This window comes from Lethenteron reissneri, chromosome 23, assembly GCF_015708825.2.
Source record: "Lethenteron reissneri isolate LAM-NWPU_2019-01 chromosome 23, ASM1570882v1, whole genome shotgun sequence".
Lineage (NCBI taxonomy): Eukaryota > Metazoa > Chordata > Hyperoartia > Petromyzontiformes > Petromyzontidae > Lethenteron > Lethenteron reissneri.
The window spans coordinates 10,970,376-10,990,700 of NC_083801.1; the positions used below are offsets into that span (position 1 = coordinate 10,970,376).

Below are 20,325 nucleotides of genomic sequence, written 5' to 3' on the forward strand. Positions count from 1 at the left end.
CATTCATCCTCATCAGGAATGATCCACTGCTGCATGAATGCATCTCTATGTGTTTGCCATTCCTCACGATCATGTGATACCACAATACATCTAAGGATCTAATTAAACCATCTAATTGATGGTCGTCCTCTCGGGCATGCTCCTTATAGTTACATACTGTACCCTAGATTTGAAGCTTTCGTGACTGCAAGGATTCATACTCTTAGTTCTTTCGGTAAAGTCACGTAGGTAAAAAAATGAAATTAAAATTAATAAAAAAAATAATAATAAACTCACGACGTTTCGGAGGCATCTTGAATCCCTGACTCACTTGATGCAGCAAATCTGGCTGTGACAGTCCCACCTGATGACGGAGACTTGTGTTGCCTCCGAAACGTCGTGAGTTTATTATTTTATTTATTAATTTTAATTACCGAAAGAAATAAGAGTATACTGTACCCTGCCAATTCCCACCTAAATGCCTTAATAATGTCTCTAGTTTGTGTTTGCTACTTGATCTGTGTTGTTCCACTTTCTATTGCTCAGTGCAATGATTGCCATGCGTATGCATCGGAAGCATCGACAATGCATACAGAGCAAAAACAATGTATACAGAGCAACAACTACAATTCACATTGAGGTGGTCAAGCCAGATAACTGCGTTAGGAGCAGCGGAGTGTATCGCTGCAATATCTACTTCCTATTTGTGGATCCGGAATTGCATCGTAATGTTTTATGGTCTGTTGGGGGTGACTACAGTCGAATATTGGAGAATTTTAAATTTTCCACGTGTACATCAGATGTCTGCATCTGCCACGGTTTGTACAGATGCGGTTTAAGGTGGCCCATAAGTTTCGTGGAAGATCAAACCCAGGGATATTCTGCGTTGGGTTTTTCACAACGTGTTTTTGAGTTATTTTGAACTCCACTCATGAAACATTAGGGACTTACAACCCTTTGTCGCTACGCTGCTGACTGAAGGTCTGCCCGTTCAATATGAGTAATGGGTGCTGTTTGATCTTACTCTTAGGTTTTTTCGGTAAAGTCACGTAGGTAAAAATAAAAATAAATAAATAAAAAATCTAAAATGATACAAATTATAATAGAAATAAAATAATTTAGTTTGATCATATTTCACCGTGCTGGTCAGCGTGGGTTCGTGATTTGGTGGGGGAGGACCAACCCAATACCATGCTTAGCATAATTCAGCGTAAGCAACAGTAACATAATTTAATTCGATGCGTATTAGCATAATCAATGCAAATACGCGTAAATTATGCAAATATATTCATGTATCCGTGTCTCTTCCAGCCACTCCGTGCTTCCCTGGTGTACGCAGGTTGATGACATCACCCTAACCCTATATAAGGCCCAGGAGCGCAGGAGGTCCTCACAATGCTGGTGGTGGTCGGGTGGTGGAGGGTTGACGACAACACATTTTAATTACGCGATCTAACCCAACCAAAAATCTACTTTGATTAATTGCGTAATTAAATTTCTCAGCGTTGTACATTCGGCCTGCGTTGTACGTGCCGTCCCAGTTTCGTGAAATTAAGTCTACTTCAGTGCTGTTAACGTTGTAAACTAAATTAACTTTAATCCTTTTCAGTGGTTTCCTTTATAAATGTGCATACGTCCTACAGCCGAGTGACCACACGCACATTGTACATGATACAAGCTCGCAGTTGATACATATTAATGAAGTGATTCTGCGATGGACGGCACTGGGGAATTGTTTGGATTTTAGGCAGATGCCAGCTGTATGGGCCCCCTTATGAACAACCGCGGGGCCCCCTTGGGACTGTCGGTGGCAGTCGGTGATGAACATCGTCAGGGAAGCGAGGAATCACTGTGCACGGTGAGCATCTCGAAATGAAACGAAGCCATTGAGCAAGCGAGATCATTCATATGCAGCGCTTATGAATGAGGGTGCGAATTTATGCAACTCTGCCACCCCCATTGATTTATAATGAGCATCTCTGACTTTCTTCCCACAGTGGCATTGAATATCGTGAAGCCATTGGTCCCCATGTCTTACAGAAGGGCGGTGATAGTGTGGATGGATATCTTTTTTAAGGACCTGTTACATAACGCACTTTTAATGCCACCTGAGAAAGACGTTTGAGCCTCTGTTAATGCAAATGGTTAAACTACTGTATACTGTATTTTATTTTATTCATACCGCGTGTTACTCCATACCAACAATTATTGGTCAAACAACTCAGACGTGATACGTTGCTTGACTCATTTGAGTTTTATTATTCGACTAATTAGGTTTTTGTCTTGCAGCTAAATTACTTATTGTAATTGTAAACACGATTTCTGGCAAACGTGGAAAACGCAGTGTATAGGGTAATAGCTTCCAAGTAAGTAATTTATATAAAGCTGCTAAAGTAATAAAGACGTAAAAACGCCCTTTATTCCCCAGTAAAATGGTCACTAATGCGTGAGGCTGTTTGGCCAATTCTGTTAATGAGTGTTTGTCTTCATATGGAAGGAAAACTCAGTATACCACGAGCAAACCCATACATACAATGTGGTGAACATTTAAAGAGGACTTAAATATCCGCACGGATAGATTTAATAATAATCAATATTAGTATCGCCCTCTGGCCACCTCGCAGTCCAAGATCTCGACAAGCCTACAACAACAACACCACATGGTATATTCCTAGGCAGCCTCCCATCCTACGACTATCAAGCCTCAAACCCAGCTGAGCTTGAGAAATTTAAACTTGATGTTTTTTCTCTCCCTGGTATGCAAATCAACGACAAAGCATCACGAAATCTCTGACCGAGAGCCTCCTGAACAAGGCGAGCACCGCTCGGACTGAACCATTAGCACCGTGACAGTGGGGACATTTCACACAAGCAGCTATTTATACACACACACACATGCACACACTCTCTCTCACCACAGCCTCTGTTGCCACTAAGTGCTCGACTGCACACATCGCTGGCTTGCTGCTCTGTCTCTGTCTTTCTCTACGCCGGTATTGCAGCTCTTCTCCAGCCTGCTGTGTACGGGGTCTACATCATCATCATCGTCGTCGTCGTCTGCTGCTGCTGCTGCCAGAACGCGAAGAGAGTAATGCCGATTACTTGTGGCGTCTATAATAGGCGCCTCTGGCAAAAGCAATATTGGTAATAAATAAAATCAGAGGGCATCTGGTGGGCGAGCTTTGAGTCCTGACCGTTGGGTTTTAAACCGGCAGCAGCTGTGAGCTGCAGATTTTTCCGTGAGCTACAGATGTTTCTGTGTGCTACAGATGTTTCTGTGAGCTACAGATGAAATCTGTGATGTATCTGTGAGCTACAGATGTATCTGTGAGCTACAGATGAAATCTGTGAGCTGCATATGTTTCTGTAATAACAGCACCGAAACCACATCGACCTCCTCACCGAACCAAATCGCAAGATAATCGGGAACAATGGCACAACGAGGCAAATAGAAGAGTGCCAATTGGGTGAACTGAAAACAAAAGTGTTATTTAGTTTGAGTCTGGCATTTGCTGCGCAGAAGCTGACAATTGCATTGTTTAAACATAATATAGTATTTGCGCGCGTGGATGCTCATTCGACTGCGCGATACAGGACATAGTGGTGGTGGTGTTGGCTGTATTAGTAATAGTCTCGCTGACTATTACAAACAAGCAAGGAGTTCCGTGAGCATGGATGAAAACCAAGAACGCGACCGGGACACCTCGGAGGGAGCCAAATCGGTAACCCGTCAGCTCTCCTCTCCACCACCATCACCACACACACGCACGTGTCAGTGAGCATTACGTCTCGCTGTCTATGTTACCACGATCACATCCGCCACGAGCTTCGAGCAAATATGCACATCGCAATAACGAGAGAATGTGTTGCTACTCCTTCCCAGATGGACGTTGTTTAAATGTGGCATGTGTCAAAAGAAATGTTGCCCTGAGACATTGCGACTGACCGTGGTTCCGATTTCCCAGTCGTGCATGCATGAGTGGGTTCACGGTATAATTTTTGCGTTTGGACAATTTTACATGGAATAACAAAATGCAGTGGAGTAAATGTGGCATGTGTAAATCCTGATGCCAGCATTAATCATGAACGGCGAATCCGAGTGATGGGCATGTTGGGGTTAATTTATGTTGGTTGTAGCCTCATGCGATGGGGGGGGGGGGGGTGGACATTTGTTGCGTTGTGGTTCTCTTTGATTAGCGTGGAGTGTTTTAAACTCTAAATATTCTGTTGTAAACTGAAGAGTCCTAAATTCCAGCTGTATTTTCTGCATTGTATCCATATGCCACGTACTTCCTGCCTGGAATTTTGGCTCAAGAGCTAAGCTCCAAGCTCAATTCAGAAATCACGTGAACCCTTGGTTTCGGGAAGCAATGAATAAGACAAAACATGGATGGATTATAGACACAACTCTGATTTAAATGCATGGCAATTAAGTACAGCTAGCAGCTAAGTACAGATAATCTAGTTTTCAACTATGATTTTTGTATACAGTAGTTAGTGTGTGTATACAGTATATATGTCTTAAGCTTACATATTATTTTGATGGAGAATTTTAAGTATTATTTTGCATTCTTATTCTTCAGTGGAAAGTTTATCAGTAACATTTAAATGTGCATGTCTATATTAGTAAGTCAGTGAACGGCTTCAGGAATAGCCCTAATATCTGAAATGCCGGAAAATGCTTGAAGCCAGCAGTGCCGTACTGCAGTTCGTGTTCCATTTGTTTACACGCTTTTATTTAACTCATTCTGTCTGTTGTATCCTCAAATCTTGTAAATCAATTTTAACCCACTTCCGAATGTGGTATCGACTGCAAACTTGGTATACTTATGTCATACTGGTGACAATACCATATTCTATCATAAAAAATAAACACATTTTTTTTAAACAATCTTTTCACACGCTTTCTATGAACTCACTCTGTTGTTGTCGTATTCTCAAATTTTATAACTCAATTTTAACCCACTTCCCAACGTGGTATCGACTGCAAACTTGGTATACTTATGTCATACTGATGACAATACCATATTCTATAATAAAAAAGTATTTTTAAACATTCATTTTTATATGTTATGTTTCGGCTTGGGTCTAATTGTCCACGTTCAACCGACGTTGGCTGTAAATCACCACGGTCCCCTTACGTTATGGCAAGCTTCGGGGCCACTTCCTGGAGTCGGGGAGTTCTGCCATTACGAGCACGGTACATTTCATTAAAGCGTGTTTTTTAATAAGTTTTTTTTTTAATATTACTTTTATCTAGGGATAAACTAAAGTAGTCGAGCACTCTCTGATATGTCAGCTGCAGGATTGCACGATGCACATCCACAGCTCCTTGCATACCATGATGTTGAACTCTCTATTTGCTGGTAACCCTTAGTAGGATGTGTTCCTTTTCAGCGTCAAACTCTGTGGGAGACATTAATTGGGGACATTGATTATGGTGAACAAAACGTTTAAGAGCTAACAGGAGACTTAAAGCAATTTAGAACTTTAGGCTGCTGCCTAATGAATGACACCTATCACTCTGGGACATCATTTGAGGGTCTACATTTTAAAATTCCAGTTGTTGTATATTTAAATTTGTATGCTTAGAGTTGACTGCATTTGTGCAATTTTTTTGTTGCATCATAGCCATTTTAAATCAAGATCATGAATGCATTTTGTGAACCCCCCTAATTGGTCTGTCAATGTGGCACAAGTACCCCCAGCGTCAAAAACAGATGCAGTTGTTTTGTCGTAACCTGCATTAGCGGCTCTGCGCCAAATGAACGGCTGCTTTTGTTGCGTTATTGTTCAAAAAGGTTACCAGTACTGGCCGCGTGACATGCAATCATGGGGATGTTTGACCAGCTGCGTGTGCCTGTTTACATTAGCTCATTCATTGACTGCCATGGCTATAGTGAGCCCAGAGACTTAAGGGAAGGGCTGCCGTGTGCTGTAAAACGGCAGACGTAACATTGGTAATTTGTCTCATTAGTTATTATCACTGGCCTTTTAACTGGCAAGAAATAAAATGCAAGCAAAGTTTCAACGCGTTTTAAAATCTGCGTTTCGTTCGTAAAAACATGCACAACGCAGTTTCTTGTGATACGCAATAGCCAGAGAAAATGTCTATTTTTTGTTTCATTTTTCAAAAGTCTTGAAATGCAGTGGCATTTTATAGACAATATATTTGTAGTTGTTGAAATCCTGACCTTTGCAATTTTTATAAAGATTTGTTCTGAAAGGGTGCTATAAAATATTCAAAACGCAGAAGTAAATGTCGCTGTTTTCATTGCTTTGTCACTGTGCCTTTAGTGCACACTGAAAGTCTAAAAAAGAAACCTGAAAGCTTTTTTAAATAAAATCATTATTATGGTTCAAAATAAACCATTCGTCAAGAAGGTGTGGTTCTGAAAATACAGTTGACATTGGACTCCAAAGTATAACTCAAATCATGACATTTGTATATTTCGTTTTAACTTGGTCTGAACAGCCACCATTAAAGTCTAAATGCATGAGTAAATACAATATTTCAATTGTGTTGTCACTGTTGATTTATTACCCATGAAGAGTATAAAAATTATTTGAAAGCTTTTTTAATCATTTAGCTATTAGGGTACAAAATAAGCCGTTTGTCATAGTGTGACATAAAACATCCGCTGCATTTCTACTGGCAATCACGTTGATTATATCTTTACGAAATTTTAAGTTAAAACTACTACATTCAAATATGTTTTCTTGACATGTCTAAATCAGTCAAGTTTTCATTTAGTGTTGTGGTACAATTGTGCAGAATGTGTCATTCGGTTACATTTCCTTGATACGCTGGTGTGGGGCTCACGGCCATATCTCAGTCTCCACAGGATGTCAATGCCAGTGACAGGGAGGCCTTGTTCCCTCGAGAGGTCGAGGGTGAGGACTCGAGAGGGGGGACAAGTGATCTGCCCTCCGCCAGCCTGAATGTCCTTAACTCCATCATAGGGGCAGGTATAATAGGTGAGTGGTGTTCCAAACACTCTGTGCACTTTATGACACCGAGAAAAAAAGAGAAAGCTAATGTGAACATCATCAAAAAAGTGGAATTGGTTGTTGGAAGAAAATTGGTGGACCTTTTACGAAAAGCTCACATGAAATAATACCTCAATCCTGGGAGATGTTTCAATCATTTTTATGTTAAATAAGGAAGACTGACTTGAATAATTGCAAACCATTCATTCTCAAGTAAATTCATTGTTTACAAAGATTGTTGGGAACAGAATAATGAACTATTTAGAGGCCAACAAACCATAGGAGCAAGCTATATTTAGGAAAATGTTCTACCATCGTCCACATACATACTGTCATATGCTTCAAAACAGAAATGAATATCAATTACTTCAATGCTTAGCTTTTGCAGATCATCGAAAGCGATCGACTAGGAAATTGATGCAGTCACCCAGGCTCTAATAAACCAAGATCTCAAAAAAATGTGTGAGGGATGGCAACGAACTGGAGAAATGTTCATCCAGCAGTGGGTAGAACATGACTTATTTAATTACACTGGCACTCAGGTCGGTGCACTGTTCTATAAATTTGGTGACCTGCATTGGATTATTGGCCACCGCCAACATTAGTGGCGAGCAATATAGCCTTCCTTCACCCACCCACTCTGACCAACATGGTGAAGTTAGGTCAAACAAATCCCCATGACTGACATAGCATGGGCAGGCTTCATCCAGAATTGCATTGACAAAGAGCTTTAAAGTACAAACATATTATGCTGCATACGCTGTACTTTTGATTTCAAGTTTACATTGACATAATTTAAAAACTATAAAAAATTATCTGAAACATAATTTAATATATCGTCATACATATAAATAAACACTTGTTTAGCTATGCGACTCTCTGGTGCCTAAATTAAGACTGAGATGTCACGGAACAGAGAACTGTAAATTGCGGCCCAATTTCATGTTTGATCGTAATAATAACAATATTGATTAACACAACACGTTCCGTCTGAGTGCGCAGGATTGCCCTATGCCTTGAAGCAGGCGGGATTCCCTCTGGGTCTATTGCTTCTCGTGGTGGTGGCCTATGTCACAGGTGCAACGCGTGGTCATGTACACACATACCGCCATATATAAGTTGTACTGCTGTCTGCTGTCCGCACCTACGGGACTTCCCTTTCTTTCCCATACCTCTGATTAGCACGGTTGGCTACATACCATGCAAAATAGGTTCTACATACAAACAAAAATAAGTTATACATACAAACATACATGTTGCCGACTGTGTGGCCCCACAGGTTGCAACACCCTGTTTGGTGCATGGTGATCCCCCTATCGACCTAGGCTGAAACTTACTTAGCTTCTGAGATCTGTCAAGATTTGGTGCATTGTGGGTTACTTGGTCATAATACACACTTTATATTTATAAACAGTAAACTGTATTGTACTGAGTGGTTAAAAGCAACACAACGTGCCATTGTGTTGAAATTCAAAGAATGCATCATGTGATGCACGTTGGAACGGTCAGTGTCTTAATGTGCAGCTCAAGCGCGTGCCCCCCCCCCCCCCCCCCCCCCCCGTTCTGTACAGATTACTCCATCATCTTGCTCATCAAGTCCGGCTCTCTCTCTGGCACCACCACGTACCAATCGCTCGTTCACAGCACGTTTGGTTACTTCGGCTACATAGTGCTGTCCCTACTGCAGTTCACCTACCCGTTCATTGGTGAGGACTCCCCTCTGCATCGTGTATGGTTCCTTGCTTGTTTAACTTACACCGAACTCCTTTTAATCCATGGAGATCCGAGGGACCAATATTGCGGATCCTGTTATCCACAGTTTTACTTGCAATTTTACTCCACCTATTCTGCGGATAAACATGGATAATAGGATGAATCTGCCGCCAGACTTCTCTTATTCGCAAAGATACAAAGCCATCTTACGAAGTTGGATGGAAAAGCTTCAGATAATGCGACTAGAACATAAATTATAGGAGTTTTTCTAGACCCTACAGCTGCCACGGATTATAGGGATTCTGTATTTTGATGAAAAAAACTCACAAGCTAAGATACGTTGGTGGGTGTCCGTTTTTATACATTTTTGGTGAACATGTCCCCATGTTGATTTGAAGCTTTCGTGACTGCAGGAATCCATATTCTTTGGTTCTTGGGGTAAAGTCACGTAGGTAGAAGAAATAATAGATCACGACGTTTCGATCGCCACACAAGCAATCGTCTTCAGGTGGGAGAGAGAAACAGGCTGCTGAAACGTGTGTGGGTGTGCCTCTTGGAGTGTGTCTCTCTCTCCTTCCCTCGATGTGGTGTTTTCCCTCGTTTTGTTTCCCTCGTTTTCTAACGAGCTGGATGTCTCACTAGCACAGCCACCGTTGCGTTGGCTCGTTTACATTGACATGCGAATCTCTCACAATACAATGGCCACCTCCTCAGTTCTTACATCAACCACAACCCCCCCCCCTTTCCCCCCCCCCCCTTTCCCCCCCCCCCCCCCCCCATCTTGGTTCCCATCTTTGGATTTCCCACTCCCTGAGGCACAATCTCTAGCCCCCACCCTCTTGCCCGAAGTGACAACCCCCCTCTCGGCTCTATATATAAGGACTTCTAGATTTGAAGCTTTCGTGACTGCAAGGATTCATATTCTTAGGTTTTTTCGGTAAAGTCACGTAGGTAAAACATCAAAATTAATAAAAAATAAAATAAAACAAAAATCACGACGTTTCGGAGGCAACACAAGTCTCCGTCATCAGGTGGGACCGTCACAGCCGGATTAACTGCATCAAGTGAGGCAATGATTCAAGATGTAATCCCTTAACAAGCAAGTTGAGGGGGAGGAGAGGGGGGGGGGGAGCTAATCAGAATGTGGTAGCCAATGAATGGAACGTATCGGGAGGGAGGGGGGGCGGGGCTCAAAGACGGCACGGAGTGCCAACGTACAACGCATCATTGGCTACCACATTCTGATTAGCTCCCCCCTCTCCTCCCCCTCAACTTGCTTGTTAAGGGATTACATCTTGAATCATTGCCTCACTTGATGCAGCTAATCCGGCTGTGACGGTCCCAACTGATGACGGAGATTTGTGTTGCCTCCGAAACGTCGTGATTTTTGTTTTATTTTATTTTTATTAATTTTGATGTTTTACCTACGTGACTTTACCGAAAAAACCTAAGAATATATAAGGACTTGTTTCAGCAGCCTGTTTCTTTCTCCCACCTGAAGACGATTGCTTGTGTGGCGATCGAAACGTCGTGATCTATTATTTCTTCTACCGACGTGACTTTACCGAAAGAACCAAAGAGAATGTCCCCATGTCTCCATTACAAAATACCTGTGCAGATGCTTGCTCAACATTTCAACCTAGCTCACAGTCCAGTAGTGGCGACAGGGTTACTGGAGAATGTTATACTCTCGCGCTTCATGTACATTTAATGTACCTATACTCTTTGGTTCTGTCGGTAAAGTCACGTGGGAATAAAATAAATTAAATCACGACGTTTCGGGCGCAACACAAGCGTCCGTCATCAGGTGGGACAACCACAGCAAGAAACAATTTAACGTACCTCTTTTAATTTTCACATAATTTTCACGCACCACATGTATGCATTAAAAATAAATAAAAACTGTGAAGCAAAAAACATAATTGGCTAAATGTTATTGTTGTAATGGTGTTATTTAGCATTCTGTGCTCCCTTAGGGCTATATACTCCTTACCAATGTACATCTTTATTTTTGTTACCGATATTGCATGCAATTGAGGTCAAGGCGGAACTGGTATGGATGTTTTTCAGCGATGGTGAGCTACAATGTCATAACTGGTGATACACTAACAAAGGTGTTTGAACGGATTCCAGGAGGTAAGGCCACTGATTCACTAATTTATTTCAAAATACACAAGCACAGCTTTATATTATTGCCACTTAGACCATACATACTCATCTATTGCATGAAGCATCTTGATAGGCATGTGTAGCAAGCTGGGCCATGCTACTACTAAGAACATTGTAAAACAATGGTGTGTGTGTGCTTGTTGGTATTCCTAAATAAGTGTCCTTATGTCAATCCATTACTGAATGACCTTAGTTCTAACAGCAATAGTCCATTCAGGATCAATTAATTTTCACAAGAGCAAACTATGGTTACCAAAGCTGCATGTGTGGTATTTTAAGTGCAGAGCACTTACATTATTGCGTGCAGAATGCTTACATTCCCTCAATTCTGCCCGCTTGATTGACAGCAGCTTGAATCAATATCTTTGCCATTTATTACAGAGCACCGTGAAGCACATGTTTACTTGCCAAAATCAAACGGATCTATGCAAGCAAGGTTTTGACTGTAGCTTTCCATATGATAACATTAATTAACGTTATTTACAGACTTTCAGTCTGCAGAGTGTGCTGGAAAAATAATCCTTGCAGGCTCTTGCATGCAGCTGAATCAATGTACGATTTTCTTTCTTGTGGAATCAGTGGGTGCGGAGCATGTCCTGGCAAACAGATATTTCATAATCTTCCTCACCTCGGTGTTTTGCACCCTGCCACTGTCCCTTTTCCGCGATGTGGCCAAGTTGGGAAAGGTATGAACGACACTCACCCACGCTGATCACACTCGCCAACACTTGCAACTCAGGATGGCACTTTAGTGGCCCAATTCTCAGCAGGCTAATGTCCTTTAAGAAAGAGAAAACTTTAACTTTAATTTATATCCAATGAAAATTTTGTAAAACATGGCGATGTTATACATTTCTTGCCATCAGAGCTTTCACGCGGGTATGTCCAAACTCATCTTTCCAGTATTCTCACAGCACTCTGCAACACTGCTTCACAACAACCTTACCCCCTTACACAGGCTCAGCACCAAGATCCTCATAGCCTTCACACAATGCTTGCCAGGCACTTTCATGTCACCTCTGAAGTCTCTCTTGTTAACGTTTACACTTATCCCATTTATGCATAAATATACTGGTGCAAAAATGCACCCTCCTGTCTGTCTTCTAAATATGAATTAATAATTCTGCTACACTACCCTGAATCCAAGTGTTTGTTGTGAGCTGGGAGTAGCTTTGTTTACTTCATGGTGTGGAACTGATAAATATTAATTTACGGTTTTTATACACTTAATCTCTTTGATTTACGACATTTCTATAGTATTAGCATTTTCAGTGATCTAAATCATGTACAAAAATCTCAAACGTAAAAATCAATTGATAGGCCCACATTTTGAATATGAAAAATTAGAACGCAATAAAACGACAATAAAAACAGAACTGTTGCTCAGAATGTATAAAATGCACCATAATGCATCCATAACGGAGTACTGTACTTGTCTTATATCATGATGATAAATATTTCGGGGCATGAATGGTGTAATATTTCTACAGGTGTCTCTGATTTCAGTGTTCTTCACACTTTTCATCCTAATTGTGGTGGTTGTGCGAGCATTCACACTGGGACCACAAATGTAAGTCTGGCACCAGTGACTGACATTTTCATGTTACTGTTTCATACACATAATTGCCAAATGCACTCAAAAAGGCGTTTCTGTTTTTAAAGCTATACGACTCACCGAATACGACAACGTTTTAACTTCAATGACAGTCTTGATTACTGTATTTTCAAGTTGCAAATTGCAAATGTACTTACATTACATGCTGTCTTAAAGAACATACATTTTTATTTATATAGATTTATGAGATCCTGTTGTAGTCGAATGCTCAATAAATATCAATTGTTTGCCATGCTTTTATAAGTGAATTTTGTGGTCAACATGAGGTGTTCTCAAAAAGTACATTGACGTCATCCCGAGATTGTTGAGTGAAAGAATATAGCTTCGAAACAGAGCATACAAAGCCATTAGGCTTATTAAGTAAATTGGGAGGTACATTGTCAATTTCTGTCATCTCTCCGAGCTAAGGTAAATGGAAAACCATTGCTGGATTTTTTCCAAAACCATAATTATACAAAAACGCCTCTTTGTTGAGATTGTACACAATACCACATCCCCAATTGTAAGCCATGGCATTAAATAAAATAATATGCAATGATTCATGCTGACAGCATAAATGCTTTTCCTGTACTGCATATTTGTTCACAGCTGTGCACAGCGGCAGTGCCAGATTAATTTATGCGTGGGTTGGAAATGGATTTAACCTAAAGAGAAATGCAAGTGCCATGCCCTGCTACTGGCTGTGTGATGTGCATTACGAGACTTGTTACCAATCTCAGTTGCAAGTTCTAGCTGTTTCTGTGCCTTTTTTTAAAGTCCTGCTTCCATGAATGCTTGGACTTTTGCGCAGCCAAATGTGGTGCAGGCAGTGGGCATCATGGCTTTTGGTGAGTACAAGTAAACTTTGATATGAGCTGAAAAACATATGCAATGTATCATCTTCGTGGTCCATTTTGTGAGCATAATAAAATATCAATTACAATTGCACTACACAGGACTCCATTGAGCATATGACCAAATCACCCACAAAACACCCAATCTCGTGATATCTTGGAAGCTAAGCAGGCTTTGAGCTTGTTTAGTAATTTTATGGGTAACCACTGCATTAAACAGGTGTTATAGATGTTTGCGATGCTATATTAGTGCCGTAGAATACAATGTTGTACTGCAACTATGTGCTTCCATGTCTATACTGCCTGCCTACACTGACCAACGTGGTGAAGTATGGTATAATAACCCCACGACCCACACGGCATGGGGAGGCCCTCATCCAGCAGTGGAATGACAAAAGGGCTGTATAATGCACATATGAATTTAATTGTCCCAAGAATTCCATCTATGTATATGAGAGTATAATAATTGCCTGTACAGAGCATTACAGTATTTGGGTAGCACTTTATTGAATTGGTCCCTTTGAGATAGCTTTTTACGGCACATTATTCCATTCAACGCTTCACCTGCTGCCCGTGCTATGTGCTTGGGAGAGGCGAAAGTAATGACCGTGTGGTATTCTCCATGGTATTCCCTACTTAGCTTTCATTTGCCACCACAACACTTTCATCATCTACGGCTCGCTGGAGCAGCCCTCACTCAGCAACTGGTCCCGCGTGACGCACGTGTCGGTGCTGAGCGCTCTCATCATCAGCCTTATCCTCGCGGCGTGTGGCTATGCCACGTTCACGGGATTCACACAAGGTACTGTGCAATTAACCTCGCTCATCAGCTCGGGTTGCCTCGAAACAGCCATACTATCGTGTATCACTCTTCTGTTGCTACGACCATGGTTCCTGCGTGAACTTCATTCATTTATACCTCCAAGTTCAGGATTCGGTCTAATAAATAATTTGGTGATGCTGCTGCGTTGGCAGCACATTTAACACAAAACTCAACACACATTGTCTATAATTGGACTACGTTTTAGATAAAAATGTAATGAAACTATTTTCATGTTATCAGTTAAAGCCCACTGAGCTGTATAGCTCTTTTTCAAAAGTAACCTGACCACAAATGATAGCTGAACAAAGTGGCTGATCATGTGGAAATGTATAGCAGCCAAATACTCTAACCGCATGTTTCTAAATGTGGCGGGAAAAACTGGAGGACCCGAAGAAAAATCCACACGACCACAGGAAAAACATGCAAACTCCAAATCAGGGTCGGGATCGAACCCACGGCCTCCTGTATACCAGGCGAGGTCGTTAATATCTCGCCACTGTGGCGGCACCTCACCACTTTGGCACCCCCGACCCTGATGCCTGTATATTGGAGTTACATGTTGTCCTCGTGGTCGTCTGGATTTTTCTCCGGGTTTTTCGGGTTTTCCCTCCACATTTAGAAACAAGCCTTTTAGAGTATTTGGGTGTTATAAATTTGCACATGATAAGCCACTGTTGCTATCATTTGTGGCCAGGTCGCTTCTGAAAAGAGCTACAGTTGATCATCGATTATCCAGCGCGCGATCATCCGGTTGCTTCCAATATTATCGGGCAGTCCCAAACCAATCTGGCGAAACCGGTAAAACCGCTCCAAAGGCTGTAACCAGTCTGGTGATCGGCACAATGTGCGTGATAAAAGTAGCTATGCTTGATTCAGTGTTAAATATATAGAGTACAATATACACTACATACAACTTCATGAAAATACAGCACTATATACATTTTTCATGACTAATAACTACAGTAATAAAAACAGAAAATATAAAGTGAGATCCGGCTAAAAATTCGTGTAATTCTGCATTCGCCCAAGCACCAGTCAAACACATCAAGTTGTTTAAATAAGAGCGTAGTACGTACATCACCCTATGCATAGTCTTTGAGATTTGGAGTGGTAAGTACGGCACAGTAAATCCAGTAACTTTTTACAGTATTTTGTCTATTTTTATGTTTATACCATAGCACACCGGTGTGTTGGAGAGCAAAGCCGCAACATTTACAATCTTAATACGACGTTTCGCCAGTAATTACAAATAGCTTCATCAGGCGACAGCCAGATTTAGTGACCAATATCCAACTAGCTTAATCATGTGACAGCCAGATATGGCTGTCGCCTGATGAAGATAGTTGTAATTACTTTTCTCTCCAACACACCGGTGTGCTGTACTGGTAACGATTTGGCGTGTTCTGTTTACGTGGCAAACCTTACTAATTGGCTGTGTCGGGTGGTGGCGGGTTTAACGACACATTTATATATTTACGTGATCTAACCCAAAAAAACTGTATTATGGATATTGGTCGCGAATGCCTACGTGTTAATATCATCCATATACTGTATATCGAACTATATTTACGTGGTCTCAAGCAAAACAACATTATTATACCATTTTTATTGTTATTATAGTCAATCTAAATCGGAAATGTGAATTTTAAAAGGTGACATGTAAATGTGCAGCACTGCAATTCCTTACTCACGCAAACTGCTGATGGAAGGGCCTCCAGTGGAGGGAGGGGAGCTCTAGAGATTCTACAATATACCGTATAAGGTCCACAAAACCGTATTGTCCGCTTTACAAATTAGCGTGACATCGTGATTATTATCGTTGAATTATTTCCGTTTTCATATTTGATTAACTTACAGGTGTATTTTTGAAATCCTGTTACAAAAATAAAAGCACAGTAAATAAATACATAAATATGACCCATTGTTTTGCTAAATATGTTTGGGTGCAATTGGCGGCACGGTCGTTATATGACGTCATAGTTAAATTAATTGTTTCGCAATTCTGTGTAAATAACAGCATGTGCGTTCTAGACATAATGCATATAAAGTAAAGTCTCTGATTACAGCTCGTATGGCAGGCAGGCTTATGTTGTGTGAACTGCAGTTGAAGGACTGGACGCACGGCAAAGCACAACAATCCGAAAATTGTGAAATACAATTATTTAGTTGTGGAAACTAATCACGATAATGGTGATATTGTGAACATAACGGCCGCAAACGTGATATCGCAGCAAATCATCACCAGCACACGGCGGAAAACTGGAGAACACCTACCAGTTGTGTTAGTGCCACTCTCGGGCTCTGTACTTTACATTCAATTATTCTTTTGAAATACAAGATATGGGTGCGGGCAAGTAGGCCACACAGAGAATTATATTCCAAGCACTCAGTGGCAGAGCTTCACAAAAGAGACACTTTGCTTAAAAGCTTTCAACATTGATACATGTTCCTGCTGGGTATTTACAACAGCCGCTGGCTCAGAAACACAATTTTTTGTTTATTAAATTAGTCACGAAGGTGCAATTAAGAAGCAGACGACTGCTGTGTTGAGGCAGGATAACAGACACATTGTTTTATTGATATTTAATTTCATCTTATAACTTAACATATACAAAATGCAACTAGGAAACATGGTAACGTATTTTACATGTTAAATTCGGCATGGAGTACCGCATACTATGATTACTATTAAATGGTATAATCCATTGAGAGTATTTATTTATAGTTGTTTAACTAATGAAACATGATCAAGACGTTATCATGGACAGCAAACCTTACAAAGGCTTTTACCCTCTGCCAGAACTAATTCAGTTTAAATCATTTTATACGTCAAGTGCCAGAAATGAGAATTCAATAGGCAGCATTTTGAATAGATTTTTATTCCCAGAGGAAAACCGTTACTAAATTGTATGCTTTTGCCCTCCCATTTCATCCACAGGAGATATTTTCGAGAATTACTGCAAAAACGATGACCTGGTTACAGCAGGCCGCTTCTGCTACGCGCTGAGCATACTACTCACATTTCCCATTGAGTGTTTTGTTACCAGAGAGGTGAGCTTTTCACATCCATATCTTTGCACACATAACACACTTGCTGTTGTACAGCATCTGAAACATATAGACATTCGTGATTTGGTGAGTTCCTCTTGTGAATTCTAATTGTGTTCTCACATTAATGGAAAGATGGACTGTAGCACAAATAAACAGTTGTCAAGTCAATGTATTTAGCTAGAAAAATCCAAAATCAAGATGATTTAAAGCAGAGCCCGAAAATTATGGCCTGGAGATTGATTGATTGCATTCACAGGGCACAGCCAGCCTCAAGTTCTATATTTTTTTAAGCTCATGCTAAATATTTATATATATGATCCCCATAGTCAATTAGCCCAGTAATTTGCCTTCTGTAGTGTCACACAAGCTGATAGAAAGTGAGCAAACCCACTTCTGCTTACTTAGCTATAAATAAAATCACTTACACATTTAAGCCTATGTCAAATCACTCATAATGTACATGATCTTGTCAGATCTCAGAAGCACGACCATGATCAAAAGACGTGTAAATAGATGCTGTCAGCAGGAGGACACAGTAGCAACGTCCATTGCGCTGCGCTCCCTCCACCATCACAAACCCACATTGACCAGCGTGGTGAATTATGGCCAAATAACCCTCACTGTCCAGAAGGCTTGGGGAGACCCTCGCCCAGCAGAGGATTGACAAAATGTGCTGTTTATGTGTAGATGTGATTCTCTGCAGAAACTCAATATTAAGACAGGTATAGATGATGACGTTATACATAACCCAGGCACTGCTGCGACAGAGTACTTTACTCACGACCAGGCGGTGGCGAATCCAAATGTTGGTTGGAAGTCAATTTTGCCAACCATCTTTCTTGCATATTAGGTCAATGAAATAAGTATCACATTGTGGGAAGTCAACAGTGGTTGTGTCCTATGGATTGACCAACCCACACATACTCTTTGCGAAATTTCCACCATGGGAATTGAGCTGGGAGATTACTTGCACTGTTTGACTTCACATTGTATTCAAAAGAGAACCATGTAACCACCAGTGGTGCCTCAGATACATGCACTACTTTGGAACTCGCAGTTCGTGCTGCAGTGCCAGGCAGGGATGGATAATGTGTGACTTTCCCCAGGTGTTTGAGAACGTGTTCTTTGCATCGGCCCCGTGGAGCCGCGTACGACACACGATCGTCACGGTGGTGATTGTGGCAGCGGCCATGGCTGCCTCCATCTCGACAGACTGCTTGGGCATTGTGCTGGAGCTCAATGTGAGGTTTAACAAATACAATACGCAGAAAACAAACTCAGTTATGTTGGGGATGAACATTGCGGATCATATTATCTGGGCTGTTCTCTACAAATTACTCCACTTATACATGAGCAAATCACAGATAAACCTGGATATTTTGAAGAATGGTGGCACAGATAGTTTTTGCAGACCACACAGCTCTGCTTACAGGAGTTTTGGGTAATAGGGTCATAGATACAAGTGGTTTTACAGTACTGTAAAATGGGACCATTCATGGCGAGAAGCACATTTAAAAGTTTAGCTAATTGGTGCAACATTGGACTCGGCCACACACTTTTCAATAAAATGGCAGACCATAAAATCCAGTTTCATAACTATGACTTACTGATACACATTAACTAAAGGTTTCCCTAACTGCACTCTTCATAAGCTACTGAGGTCCAGATTTGCATACTTGCCAACAATTAGACAGGTATGACGTAATACGTTAATTGCATCTGAGTGGATATTTTATTAAACGAGAGAGCCAGACCATGATGGGTCATGAGGACATGGGTTTGGGACGCCCTGCATTTGCATATGGAGCTGTACGGCATATCGCCATGACCAAGCGCCTGACATTTGCCCACGTGGACAGGGCGTGCTGTGTGCCTCGCCACTGGTCTTCATTCTGCCCGCGGCGTGCTACCTGCGCCTTTCATCCGAGCCGTGGTACAACCCAAACCGCTTGCTGTCAGCCGTCCTGCTGCTATGCGGGATGGCTATCATGGGAGTGGGGCTGGTCATGGCCCTGCTGCACCAACAGACCTGCACACATGGCCAGGAGATGTTCTACTGCACATCGCTAAACGTCACCACCCTGCACGGCCACAATGTCACCTTCCCCAGCAGCACTGTGGCTGGGTTGTGGACATGAGGATTGCTTCGTCAATAAATTAGTGTACAGTGCTATAGTCCTCAATAGAAAAGTACTCGCTTTTTTTTCTTTCCTACCTAATGTTGTAGTTAGTGGTGTATTTTTGACCATTACAATGTATGCTATGCTTTGACGTACTGCCTATAATATTTAACGGTATATTTCCAGGACTGTTTGCGCTATGATTTAATATCGAGTTCCAGGCAAATCTTTGATTTTCAAAAACATTAAACTGAAAAGTATTGAAATACTTTACACCAACTTTACATGACTTATTCAATTTCAAATGAGTGTGATGTAATTTATCGATTTGTTTTAAAAGGTTCCTAGCATCTGACAGTGTCTAATTTGTAGAGATATGATTAAAACAGTAAACATAAAACAGTTAATATAATTAAGTGGGTGTATGAGTATGTTGGATTCCACTCAAGTAATTTAATAATGTATTTATTTTGCACGTTATGTACAGTACTTTGTGTTGCTTCAGTGATGCAGTATTCCATTGCGATTCTATTCATGGTCAAAACCAAATATCTCAAATACAATCGTATATTTTAAATCACAATTATTGCACATGTAGTCATTTCAATGTTGAGGAATATGGTAACTATAGTACACGTTCAAGAGGCCCTACTTGTAAGTGCATTAATAGATTATACTGTTACAATAAACACTGCATTCAGGAAAAAAACATCTGCCTTTTTATTTTATGCTGTACCACTGCACCTGTACATAGTCTGAATTATGGTTGGTGAGGCTCCGGCTCCAGAGCTCAGGAAGATTTTGAGGCCCCAGAGCAGAGCATGGCAGTTGTCTATGTTGTGCTCCGAAGCCAAAATCAATCGAGCTGGCCTCATTGGAGCCGGAGCCGAGTTGGATTTGGGGTCACTGTAGCCCAGAGGTCGCAATCGGGTACCCGATAACCGTACCCTACCCGATACCCGACAACCCGTACCCGGCCGGGTACGGGTAGCCGTTTGCGACCCTGGTGCGGCCGGGTACGGGTAGGCCGTG

The 20,325-nt window shown here is 41.3% G+C and overlaps 1 protein-coding gene across 4 annotated transcripts; it reads left to right on the top strand.

The window, feature by feature from the left end:
* Window positions 1–1,820: 1,820 nt before the first annotated feature.
* On the top strand, window positions 1,821–19,982 carry SLC38A11 (solute carrier family 38 member 11). 4 transcript variants are annotated; one of them, XM_061557125.1, is made up of 14 exons: window positions 1,821–1,837; window positions 2,757–3,067; window positions 3,574–3,701; window positions 6,816–6,957; window positions 7,972–8,046; window positions 8,541–8,675; window positions 10,753–10,818; window positions 11,431–11,537; window positions 12,342–12,421; window positions 13,223–13,293; window positions 13,940–14,101; window positions 17,061–17,173; window positions 18,280–18,414; window positions 19,033–19,982. In XM_061557125.1, the coding sequence occupies exons 2-14, from the start codon at window positions 2,875–2,877 to the stop codon at window positions 19,309–19,311; spliced, it is 1,686 nt and encodes a 561-aa protein (XP_061413109.1). In that variant the 5' UTR covers window positions 1,821–1,837; window positions 2,757–2,874; the 3' UTR covers window positions 19,312–19,982. The 4 variants fall into 4 exon arrangements, with proteins under 4 accessions (XP_061413109.1, XP_061413108.1, XP_061413112.1 ...); XM_061557124.1 differs by lacking the exon at window positions 1,821–1,837 and having other exon boundaries at window positions 2,045–3,067; XM_061557128.1 differs by lacking the exon at window positions 1,821–1,837 and having other exon boundaries at window positions 2,927–3,123.
* The last annotated feature ends 343 nt before the right edge of the window (window positions 19,983–20,325 follow it).